Raw genomic sequence first — 11,662 nt, forward strand, 5'->3', positions numbered from 1 at the left:
AAAAATAAAAATTAAACAAGTAGTTGAGACACGAGAGTAGTTTTTATATCATGGTAGAATTATGGACCACAATCTGAGGTCCCAAAAACCCTTTTTGGCACCTTTCTGGTAACCATTCAACATTCATAATTAACGAATTTAGGCCCAGAATCATCGCACCAACCCATATTTTGTACTCTACCTATACTACCAACCTCTTTGGCTAGCATCTTGTTTGAGAAAATGACCAAAACAGTCCATTGAATAATGTTTTATTTTGATTCGTAATACATTTTATTTGATTAAAATGACTTTTAATGTATAAAAAAAGTATTTATTTCGATTTTAAATATATTTTACTTTATTGAAACAGTCCTTAATATATGATAAATAATATTTATTTTAGTTTGTTACCCTAAACCTCATAGATTTATCAACAAATTAGTATTAAGTTTCACTAAAGACCCTATGCGGTTAACAAATTTTAGTATTGTTATCTTTTTCGTTAGCTTCAAAGAAAGAGTTCTATCAAACCTAACACCATTTTCTCTAGTTTCTTCAACAAATCTATAATTTTGTCTTTTCTAAATTATTCCAATGATATAATGTCCATTTATATTTTAAGCAAAAGAAAATAATAATTTTGTTACAAAAAAGTAAAGAAAATGATATTAGATTTCATGAGATTTTTCTTTGGAGTTAACAAAGAAGACATCAATGATAAGTATTGTTAGCCATGAGTGGTCCATATAATTAGTTTTTTTTTTTTTGGGGGGGGGAGGTAAATCTGTTATTATTGGATAAATGATGAAAATGAACACCTTTGTCATACATTAATAAAACATTTCAATCAAGTGAAATATATTATCGACCAAAATGAACATCTTTTATTATACATTAAGAATCATTTCAATCTTATGAAATACATTAAAAATCAAAATAAAACATTATCTATATACTATGGAACATTTGGTTCATTTTCTCCGTCTTGTTTGGATGGTTGTTACCTGTTGGTTGGTATTGTTGTTATTTTAAACATTATGTTATTGTATCTAGGGGCAGACCCACGTGGGTTTCAGGAGGTTCACCTGAATCCTCTCAACAAAAATTTATATTGTATATATAATGTAATTTTTTTATATTTATGTGGACATATATTTTGAACCCCCTCAATAACAAAGAGAATCTCATAGCCTAGCAGTAGGTCCTGTTGAAATCAAACTCCTCATCGAGGGTTCAAATTCCTTTGTTAGCGTTCTATTTTTTTCGTCTTTAGCTTCAGTTTTTCTTTTATGTTTCAGTTCTTTTTTTTTCTTTTTAGTTTTTTATTTTATAAAACATGTTAAAAATATGGTTTTAAACTTAAAAAAATTCAAGGGTCGGCCACTAAATTTTTTACTATTACTTCCTTGAAATTTTGTTTTGTTGGCTTATTTACACGTTTATACTTTTATTTTCCGAACTCTCTCACGAAAATCTTGAGTCTGTACTTGTATTGTAATAATAGGTTATGCAAAGACAAATTTGATTTTATTACATCGTCACGTTAATATTTTCTTCTTATTCTGTAATTACCCAAAAGATCATTCGGTCAATTTAATTAGAAAAAAAATTAGATAGATTCTACGTAGACCTTCATCGTCGTCGTCCTCCTCTCTCCTTTTTCTTTTTTCTTTTGCTTCTCCTTCTTCTTCTATTTAAAATCTATGTGTAATGTAAAAGCAAATTATAATCAAAAGACTGAAAATATCGAGTAAATTTTATATTTAAAATTTGAAATCATTTAGAAGTGATTTGAATAATAAAACAGTCTTTTTATATTTTATATATAGTTATTGTAGTCTATATATAAAAATAGTTAAACTATTTATGCTTTTTAATAGTAACTATATTTCATACCTTATTTTGTCATTTTGTATTATTGATGGATAAAATTATGTAGCAACGATAGGCAATACAATTAATTCAAAAAATTGAATTCATTAAGACAAATTAGTACCTAAACATTTTGAATGTTATGTTCCTTTGGAAAGATAGTATTGATGAGACTGCAGAAGAAAAAAAATCAACCGTTCAAGTTTTACCGAAGACTAAACGGAAATTGGAATAAGAAAAACAGTATAGATAATTTCTAAAGTAAATTCATTTAATAAGGAAAAAGTTTACATAGGATAAGGAGAAAATTACACAAAGATTGAACAATAACTTTCTCCACAACTAGTAAATTACACCAAAAATTTACATTAATTCAACATACCATCCGACAAACTTTATTACTAAAACAACAAACAAAAGACAAAAGTCTTCAAGCAACGCAGTATGGCCAAAATTCTTCCTCCCCTATTGCACATTCTGCGCCAACACCAACAATATTCTCATCATTGCAATAGTAATACCCACCGCTGTTTGCAGCAGCAGTAAAGCAGCAGGATGAATGTGGCGCAAGATATGGCATGTTGTGGAACGACTGATTTAGGCTATTGGCCAATGAGACTTCTACTTCTTCTTCCTTGTGCACGAATTCCTCTGCACGGTGCTTGAGTGTCTCGAACATGAGTTCAGGCTCGTGTTGCATTGCTCGGAGGACGTCAGCACAGGAAGGCCCAGGGACTGCATAGGTTACAGCGAAGCTGTGAGGGCTGTCGCTCTGTGACACACGCAGGACGCTTGGTCCGCCAAATAGGTTATGGAGTCCGCCGAGGGCTTCCTCATATGCCCCGCCTAAAAACATTCCCAGATAATATGGTGCGCTGTTTCCACTTCCCAATTCATGGAGAGGCAAGCTTGACTCGCCTCCGATGAATTTATCGATCTTTCCATCACTGTCACATGTCAAGTCGGATAGAATTCCCAGAGCTGAAGGACGTTCGTCTAGCTTGTGGATGGGAACAATCGGGAATAGTTGGTCGATTGCCCAGAAATCAGGAATTGAAGTGAAAACGGACAGATTCACATGATATGTGCTAACAGGGTCAGAAGCACCAATAGCTTTTGACACAAACTCACAGACGGCATCTACGGCAGCAAGCTGTTCAATGTCCAGATTACCATCTTTGAACTGATCCACACATCTCTGTTTCAACTGATCGGCATAAAGCATACAGGTATCGTACTCTCCGCGAATAGCAGCAGCAGATAGATTCCGGTAATCGGCACGAGCGTCATCATTGAGTTTCTCCACGAACGAGTGGAGACTCATAGAGGACAGCTCTTGAGAACGCGTGGTAGTTGAAGACACCGCTTCAAATATCAGAACAGAGTGATGAGATACAATTGCTCTGCCACTTTCGCTACAGATCACCGGATGCTTCACGTTCTTCCGGTCACAAACAAACCGGACAGCTTGAACAACTGTAGAGGCGTAATCCTGAAGGCCATATCCGACGGAAACATCAGAATCGGAAGATTTGGTACCATCATAATCAATTCCAAGCCCACCACCAATATCAATGAATTTCATGCCAGCACCAAGGCGGACTAACTCAGAATAAACCTGAGCAGCCTCACCAACACCATCAGCAAGCAACTCCGTTGAAGGGATCTGAGATCCAATGTGGAAATGCAGCAGCTGAAGACAATCTAACATTCCGGATTCTTTGAGTTTCCTCACCACACGAAGGATCTGAGTTGTTGTAAGCCCAAACTTGCCTTTCTCTCCAGAAGTGGATCCAAAATGACCGGAATGTTTGGTCCTAAGCTTAGCCCGGAGCCCAATTACAGGCTGGACCGCCATTTTACGGCTGATGTCAATCACCAAATCAAGCTCCTCCTCTTGTTCGAGCACAATCACCGTGTTCAACTGGAGCTTTCTTGCAACCAAAGCAAGTGAAATGTATTCTGCATCCTTGAATCCGTTGCATACAAGAAGACCCTCCGAGCTGCCCTTGCATAGAGAGCTCATGGCCAGGAGGAGCTCAGGTTTTGACCCAGCTTCAAGACCAAATCGGAAACCCGACCCGAATTTGACAATATCTTCAACAACGAACCGGTCCTGATTGCATTTTACAGGATAAACACCTTGGTAATGAGCCTCATATCCTTCAGATTGAACAGCATAATCAAAAGCCGATTGAAGAGACTCCAATCTGTTCTTCAAAACATCAGGAAACCGAACAACGAGTGGAAGCTGTAACCCGAGCCCACCAGAATTTATCGGGTCGGAAGCCTTTTTCACGACCTTCAGGAGATCAATTTCTTGGTGAGGAAGGGTATCTGTACCATGGGGCCTGACAGATATATCACCGGAAGAATTAACGGTGAAATACGGAGCACCCCAACCATCAATACGATACAGATCGGATGAAAGCTCCGGCGACCAATGGGTGGTAAGAGGGACAGCGTTTGTCGACGGAGGTACGCCGGAGGAAAAAATCTCCGGCGTGGAAAGGAAGGAATAGCCAAGAGGAGGGGAAACAGCAGATTCTACACAACAACCTAAAGCAGGCATCTCGTAAAATCTTCAAAAAAAAAGAATCAACGAATGTGTAAAACTAATATACAGAAATGATTTGTTGACCAATGTTGTAATAGCTGGGGGCTTTAGAACCCGCCGAGGCCAGAGCCCCGGCTACCCCCTCAAAAGAAGCAAAAAAAGAACTTAATCAAAAGATAATCACCTTCTATCACACTCTTACACGACCCGAATATCCCCACAACGACTTCAGAAGAAGCAAATTTTCTAAATCAAAACAAAGAATTAAAACTCAAAGCCAACAGAACACAAACCTAAGATTCAAACAAACACCCCACCATACAACTTTTAACCGGAATAGTTCACCGGAGAAGAAGAAAATTGGTCGGAAACCTAAACGGTAACCGGAAAAAAGAGATGGTAGAGTTCCGTTTAGGAAAACTGTAAACAACTGCGAAATGAGCGAGAATTGCATGGGAGGGTTCCGTTCGTTTTATAATGGATAGATTGGGCCGGGTCATTGGCTTGGGTTGGGCCTTATCTAACAAGTCGGGTTGCCGCGTGGCGTTGGACATCGCGAGAAGATAAGAGGGTATATAATTATTTCTCTGCTCTTCTTTATTTGTCGGATGCTTGATTTTACTATATTTTTTCGGTTCTCTATTACGTGAGTTAATTTGACTCGTCTTTGAAAAAGAAAAAAAAGTTAAGACTTATAGTCTAAAATGATGAATAAAAATTTGTTTGACTATAAATTATTGTATTAAAGGTAAAACAGATAAAGTAATAAATAGATGAATAATTTTTAATGTAATTTATTAATTATAAATTATTTAAATATCAAAAAGTAAAATAATACATTATATCTTAATTGAATAATTATCTTTAATATATTGAACAAATAAAAATAGACGGAGAAAAAAAATTACATAATTGGTTGCCGAATGGAGTAAGGTGCTTCGAAGGTTCCCATGATTTGGGATTTTTATTAGAAACCAACGGTCAAGATTGTTCCAAGTCATCGATCCTTAACTTTGATTCCATTTGGTGTTTGAATTTTGATGATTCTGTGTTTGTTTGGGGGAGGCATTATTATCACTTTCAATCAACCACACGGATTTTACTAGTTTGTACGTTTGATTAATTTACTTGATATTATTTGAATTTTGATAAATAAATATTTGGAGGAGAAATATTTTTTTATAAATTTATATTTTTTATTTCAATTCATATGAATTAGTTTGATTTGATATGAAATTTTAAAGAAATTTTTTTAAAAAATTTATTATCTAAAATAAGTTATAAAAATATTTATGAAACTTATAAATTATTTTAATAAAAGATAAAATAAATATTTAAAATATTACTAATAAATATAAATTGTGTTAAATAATTCTTAAACGGACTAAAATACTAGCCATATAAATTAAAATAGAAAATATAATAATTAATAACTTAAAATATTTATAAGAAATAAAAAATTAAAATTAAAAGATAAAATTATCTATCTCAAAAAACAGTAAAGTATCACATAAATTAAGTGGATTGATAGCTGAGATACGCAGGGAATAAAATCGATATATTACCGTGAAATAAAAATATATAACGATTTTTAGTTCATACTCTTTTGAAATCGCCGAAAAGGCGTGTGATCGGATGATAACACTTTTAACTTTTGTTCTTATTAGATACTCTCTCGTTTATTTTTATAAGTTGTCTTTAATTATTTATTTATTTTGATAAATTAAGAAAATATAATTTTTTATTTATTATATTTTAAATTAATTATTTTTTAAATATTTAGAAAATTTTAAGTTTTTAATTTATTCATTTTATAATTAATAAGAGTAAAATTATAATTAGAGAAAAAAAATATTATTCGAGTTTGACTAATTTAAATTTGTAAAAGTTTTATTACAAAGAACAACTTTTATTAGGGTTCGCTTTTAATAAGAGTTACAAGTGTTTGATTAATTAAAGAACAACTTTCACAAATAGCAAATATAAAAATTATATTGGTATGTTATAGTTATAGTTTGCATAATTGCGTTTCATAGTAAATTTTATATTTGCTATAAAACTTCTGATTTGTATAATTCGCCACAAACATTCAATTTTATACAAATTATTTAGTTTTGTATAAATTCATTTATACATTGTAATTTGTATAATAAGATCTGTATTTGTATAATTATAAGTATATAAGACAAGAATATATGTTTTTGTATTTGTATATACCTTTTCTCTCGCTTTATACAAATACAAACACATTTTATACATTTTATATCGAAATGTATAAAATGAATAATTGTATACCGAAAATTGCTAATTGTATATCGAATCAAATGGAAAAAATAGGGAATGTTTGCCGCAAATTACAATTAAAATAATTGTGGCTATATCATTTAATTTGAATTAATAATTTGCTATTTTCGTACAATTTTTCCTTAAAAGAACATCAAATGTTTTTTTTTTGGTTTCATGTTTTTTTAATAAAATATTACTACGGATATTAATTTGTATTTTAAATATTTCTTTAGTCTTATTAAAACATTTAACAAAAGATTAAATGAAATCACATAAAAAAATCACAATGAAAATGCTCATAATTTTAAAGTACTTGCTAAAATAAGTTTAATAAGTATTAATTGCATGACTAAACCAAAGAAAAACTTAAATTATGTTTTTTATTTTAAATGTTCAAATTCCAAGTCAATTTTAAAAAAATAAAGAACAAATATTCAATATGTTATTATTTTTAATAAACATAATACGTAAATGTCTTTTAATTTGGTCTCATTTCACATTTATACTCTCCAACTTTGAATGTGCACAATAAACATTTAAACTTATATGAAATTAAACAAATAACCACACACGTCTTACTTGACATTGCACATGACAATTTTGATCTTACGTGGTTTCATACATGTACTATGCTACATATGACTCATTGTCTATTTATTCAATTTTATATAAGTTTAATGTTCTACTTGTACATAACCAAAGTAGGAGGGTATAGATGTAAAATACAATAAAATTAAATATAATATGACTATTTTTTGCACTCAAAATACTTTGAGAATCTAATATAATGCAATTTAAAATAGTTTATATAGAGTAGTAAATATATAGTTTAGAAAAATATTTTATTTTATTTTATTATAGAAATTTATTATTCTTATCGATCAAATAACTAATACTTTCTTATTTTTTGAAACCGTGCTAAATATTATATTATGGGATTGCTTATCAATTCAAATATATTGATTAATTTATGAAAGTAAAAGATGTATATTAAGTTAATATGAATAAAGGAACTCATAATGGCAAGCATGTAATTAAATATTATTAAATAAGAAAATAACTTTTATGAGTTGTTGTGATTTAATTGAATTAAGATAGGAGTCTTATTTTTTAGTCTGAATAGTGTTAAGGGTGTGTTACAGATTTGATTCATTCAGATATATCCAGACCCATTAAGAGGCTTATAAAAAAATAAAACAAACGAACTTAATGAATTGAACCTCAATAATTAAGATCCAGTTCTTAAAAACAAATATATGAGGCAAATCTGAATGTTAAGATTCAAAAACAAATGAGGCCTAACATAATGTAATATTATTTTGTCGATATTTATGATAATATTTTTAAATTATAATTTAATAATTATAAAAAATATAATTTTTTAAAAAGTGGGCTGGCCCGGCAAGCCTATAGCCCACATACTTGTGGGCTGGGCCGACCATTTTCTGGCCCACACAAAAAATGGGCTAGCCTGGCCTGACCCGTAAAATGTCAAAGCCTGTATGGGTTAGCGCGGATGGGGTGGGCTAGCCCATATTGACAGCTCTACTTTGAGAATCTAATGTAATGCAATGTAAAATAATTTATATAGAGTAGTAAATATATTGTTTAGGAAAACATTTTATTTTCTAATAAACATTTATTATTGTTATCGATCAATTAACCAATACTTTCTTATTTTTTAAAATAGTGTTAAATATTATATCATGAGAGTGCTTATCAATTCAAATATATTGATTAACTTATGAAAGTAAAAGATGTATATTAAGTTAATATGAATAAAGGAAATTATAATGGTAAGCATGTAATTAACATTATTTAAATAAGAAAACAATTTTTATGAGTTGTTGTAATTTAGTTGAATTAAGATGGGACTTTTATTTTTGAATCTGAATAGTGTTAAGAGTGTGTTACAAATTTTATTCATTCAGATATATTCAGAGCCATTAAGATAAAAGAAAATAAAACAAACAAACTTAATGAACTAAATCTGAATAATTAAGATTTAGTTCGTAAAAACAAACATACTTAATGAGGCAAATTTGAATGATTAAGATTCATACCTCCATTAAGTGCAAACAAATGAGGCCTAACATCATGTAATATATTGCCTTGTCGATATTTATGATAATATTTTAAAATTATAATTTATAATTTAATTTAATAATTATAAAAAATATATTTTTTTAAAAATGGGCTGGCCCGTCAAGTCTGTAGTTCATGTACTTGTGGGCTAGACCGATAGTTTTTTGACCCACACCAAAAATGGGCTAGCCCGGCCCGACCGGTAAAATGTCAAAGCCTATATGAGTTAACCCGGAGTAGGGTGAACTAGCCCATATTGACAGCTCTAGTTTTAAGTTAAATTTAAAATAACATGTTAAGAAATTTATAAAAATTGTGAATAAGTAAAAGAAAATATTTATAAATTATAACAAAATAAATATTATGTATTAAATTAATTTTTTTAAGAATTATCATAATTTATACAATATTAACAATAACTTTTAATGTAATGTTTTTAAATTTAGATATAATAAAATATTATAATTTATCTAACAATTTCAAATGTTTATAAAGGAAAAAAATAAAAAATATTTAATCCTCGAAGTATGTAAAATATGGCATAAATTGAATATAGGGATACGTAAATGCAGGGATATCAAATCGCTGTGGACCTGTGAAATATTTAACTATTTTTGTTCATATGATTGAAATTCCGCCGAATAAGCACTGATAATAAGAGAAAATAAAATAATTAAAAAGGGAATTAAACGCTGGACTTGGAAAGGCTTTTTTTTTTTTTTAAAAAAGATATTTTTTCGAAGTCCCAATTAAAAGTCTGAAACTTTTCCTTCACAAAATCCAAAATAAAAAATAAAATAAATTAAATAATCTAAGAAATGAATAATTAATATGAAATAGATAATTAAAATGTCTTAAGATGACTAGACAATATTAACTTTTTAAAAAATATTAGACAATTAAAAATGAACGATAAAGTACAATATTCACTCTAATCCATATTAACTAGATTTTTGAAGCTTTTTCATTATTCAAATAAGTGAATAATTTAAAGTTCAAAATAAATATTGAGATTTTTCATTTTATTTTTGCCCTTTATTTATATGGTTTAGGTGACATGTTTAAGAGAGTTAATTATTCAAAAATTTAAAAATTAAATATCAAATTTTTTTATAAAATATTAAAAAATCGAATATTCACACAACCTTCCAATCAAATCAGTCTTAAAAGAGTTGAAGGTTTTGGAAGGAAAACAAGTGGTGTATCAAAGGTCCTCAATATTCAACAACCTTATCTTTCATTGACTTTGAACGTTGAGTCACTCATGAAAATTCTAGACACGCGGAAGTTGCTCTTTCGTAATTTTACACGTAATATATAAATATGTTATTTAATTATAATATATAAATATGTTATTTAATTTAATTTTAATATATTAAATTCTTATATATGATTTAAATTTATTTAAAAAATAATACATGTGTATATATATGTAAAAAGTTTTAATTTAATTTCATATATAAATTTAAATATTTACATAGTATATATTTAAAGTTTGAAGAGTACAATATCAATTAAGGAACCCTTGGAGTAGCCAAGTAGTTTGGACTTGAAACTTTTATATTTGAAGTGTCGAGTTTGGAACTCTTTACCAACAAAAGCAAGGGGTTTGCTTTTAGGTCGAATTCGTCATACTAGACTTGTTTAGTGTGAATTGCCTCTCCTATATCGTTTGCATGCTATTATACAGAACAAGGGTTTTAGCCAGTACAACAAGGATAGAGGTATTAAGATTTATGTTCTAGAATAAACTTAGTTATTTGTGTGATTATAACTTATTTTATTAAAAATTTAAAATTAGAACATTTTGGACCCGTTTGACCATAGATTTCTCTAATTTTGACAAATAATGTTTGTCCATACAATTTTTCATTATTTAGTAAAAATATTTTTGACAAATAACCCAAATTTTTAAATACTAGAAAAAACTAGTATTTGAGCCGAACCAATTATTTGGAATTTTAAAAAAATTTAAATCCTACACCAAATTTTTATATTTTACGAAAACATCCCTTTATTGCAGTTATTTGCGTTGTATTATAAACACCAAAATAGTGATTGAGTATTCCGTGAGTATGAAAGTGATGATATAATTATTAATTAAAATGACGAACAATCAGCTCAAGTAACAAAATCATATGCTTTTGTGTACTTCACGATGTGTGAAATGATACTTGTTACACTCACTTCAACTACCATATTGCTCCGGTGTTATGGACACTACTTGTTATTAGCGCAATGAATTCAATTGAGTTGTAAAACAAATCCGTTGTTAGTTTTGATAATTTTTAAAATTTATATATATAAATCATATTTTCTAAAATGAAATATATTTTTCAAATATTATGATTAATACATGATGAAATTTCATCAAAAATTTAACACAAATAATATTTATTGAAAATTTATAATCAAATTCTAGATTAGAACCATAAAAAATGACTCTTTTTTTCAAAATCATTTTAATGCTCGTGGGACCAACTACAGATACAACCCCACTCCAAATGAAATTCAAACTCACCATAGACATGCATATTTTTTTCAATATATGTGTGCTAAATTTCACTATTTTTCCCAACAACCCTCTTTGATGCTACTGCCACTAAACGCCAAAATTATTATTGAGTTTAAAAATAATTTGTTATATTAAATTAAAGATATGCATAATATATTAAAATGCTTTTTTATTTTATCGTTTTAAACATTATTAAAGGAATATTGATTGTATTGAAGTGTTAACCTAATAAGGGAATACATGGGAGATATATATAGGAGATATAGGAAGGAGTACTAATCCTAATAGGACTAGGATTAAGGAGTACTAATCCTAATAGGACTAGGATTAGTACACAGTAAATACTAATATTATTTAATACTATT

At 29.4% G+C, this 11,662-nt stretch overlaps 1 protein-coding gene across 1 annotated transcript; it reads right to left on the reverse strand.

Moving 5' to 3' along the window:
- Window positions 1-2,104: 2,104 nt before the first annotated feature.
- LOC107002170 (arginine decarboxylase) lies at window positions 2,105-4,868 on the reverse strand. The gene has a single exon (XM_015200083.2). The coding sequence runs from the start codon at window positions 4,424-4,426 to the stop codon at window positions 2,285-2,287; it is 2,142 nt and encodes a 713-aa protein (XP_015055569.1). The 5' UTR covers window positions 4,427-4,868; the 3' UTR covers window positions 2,105-2,284.
- Window positions 4,869-11,662: the final 6,794 nt, after the last annotated feature.

This window comes from Solanum pennellii, chromosome 10 (assembly GCF_001406875.1).
Source record: "Solanum pennellii chromosome 10, SPENNV200".
Taxonomy (NCBI): Eukaryota; Viridiplantae; Streptophyta; class Magnoliopsida; order Solanales; family Solanaceae; genus Solanum; species Solanum pennellii.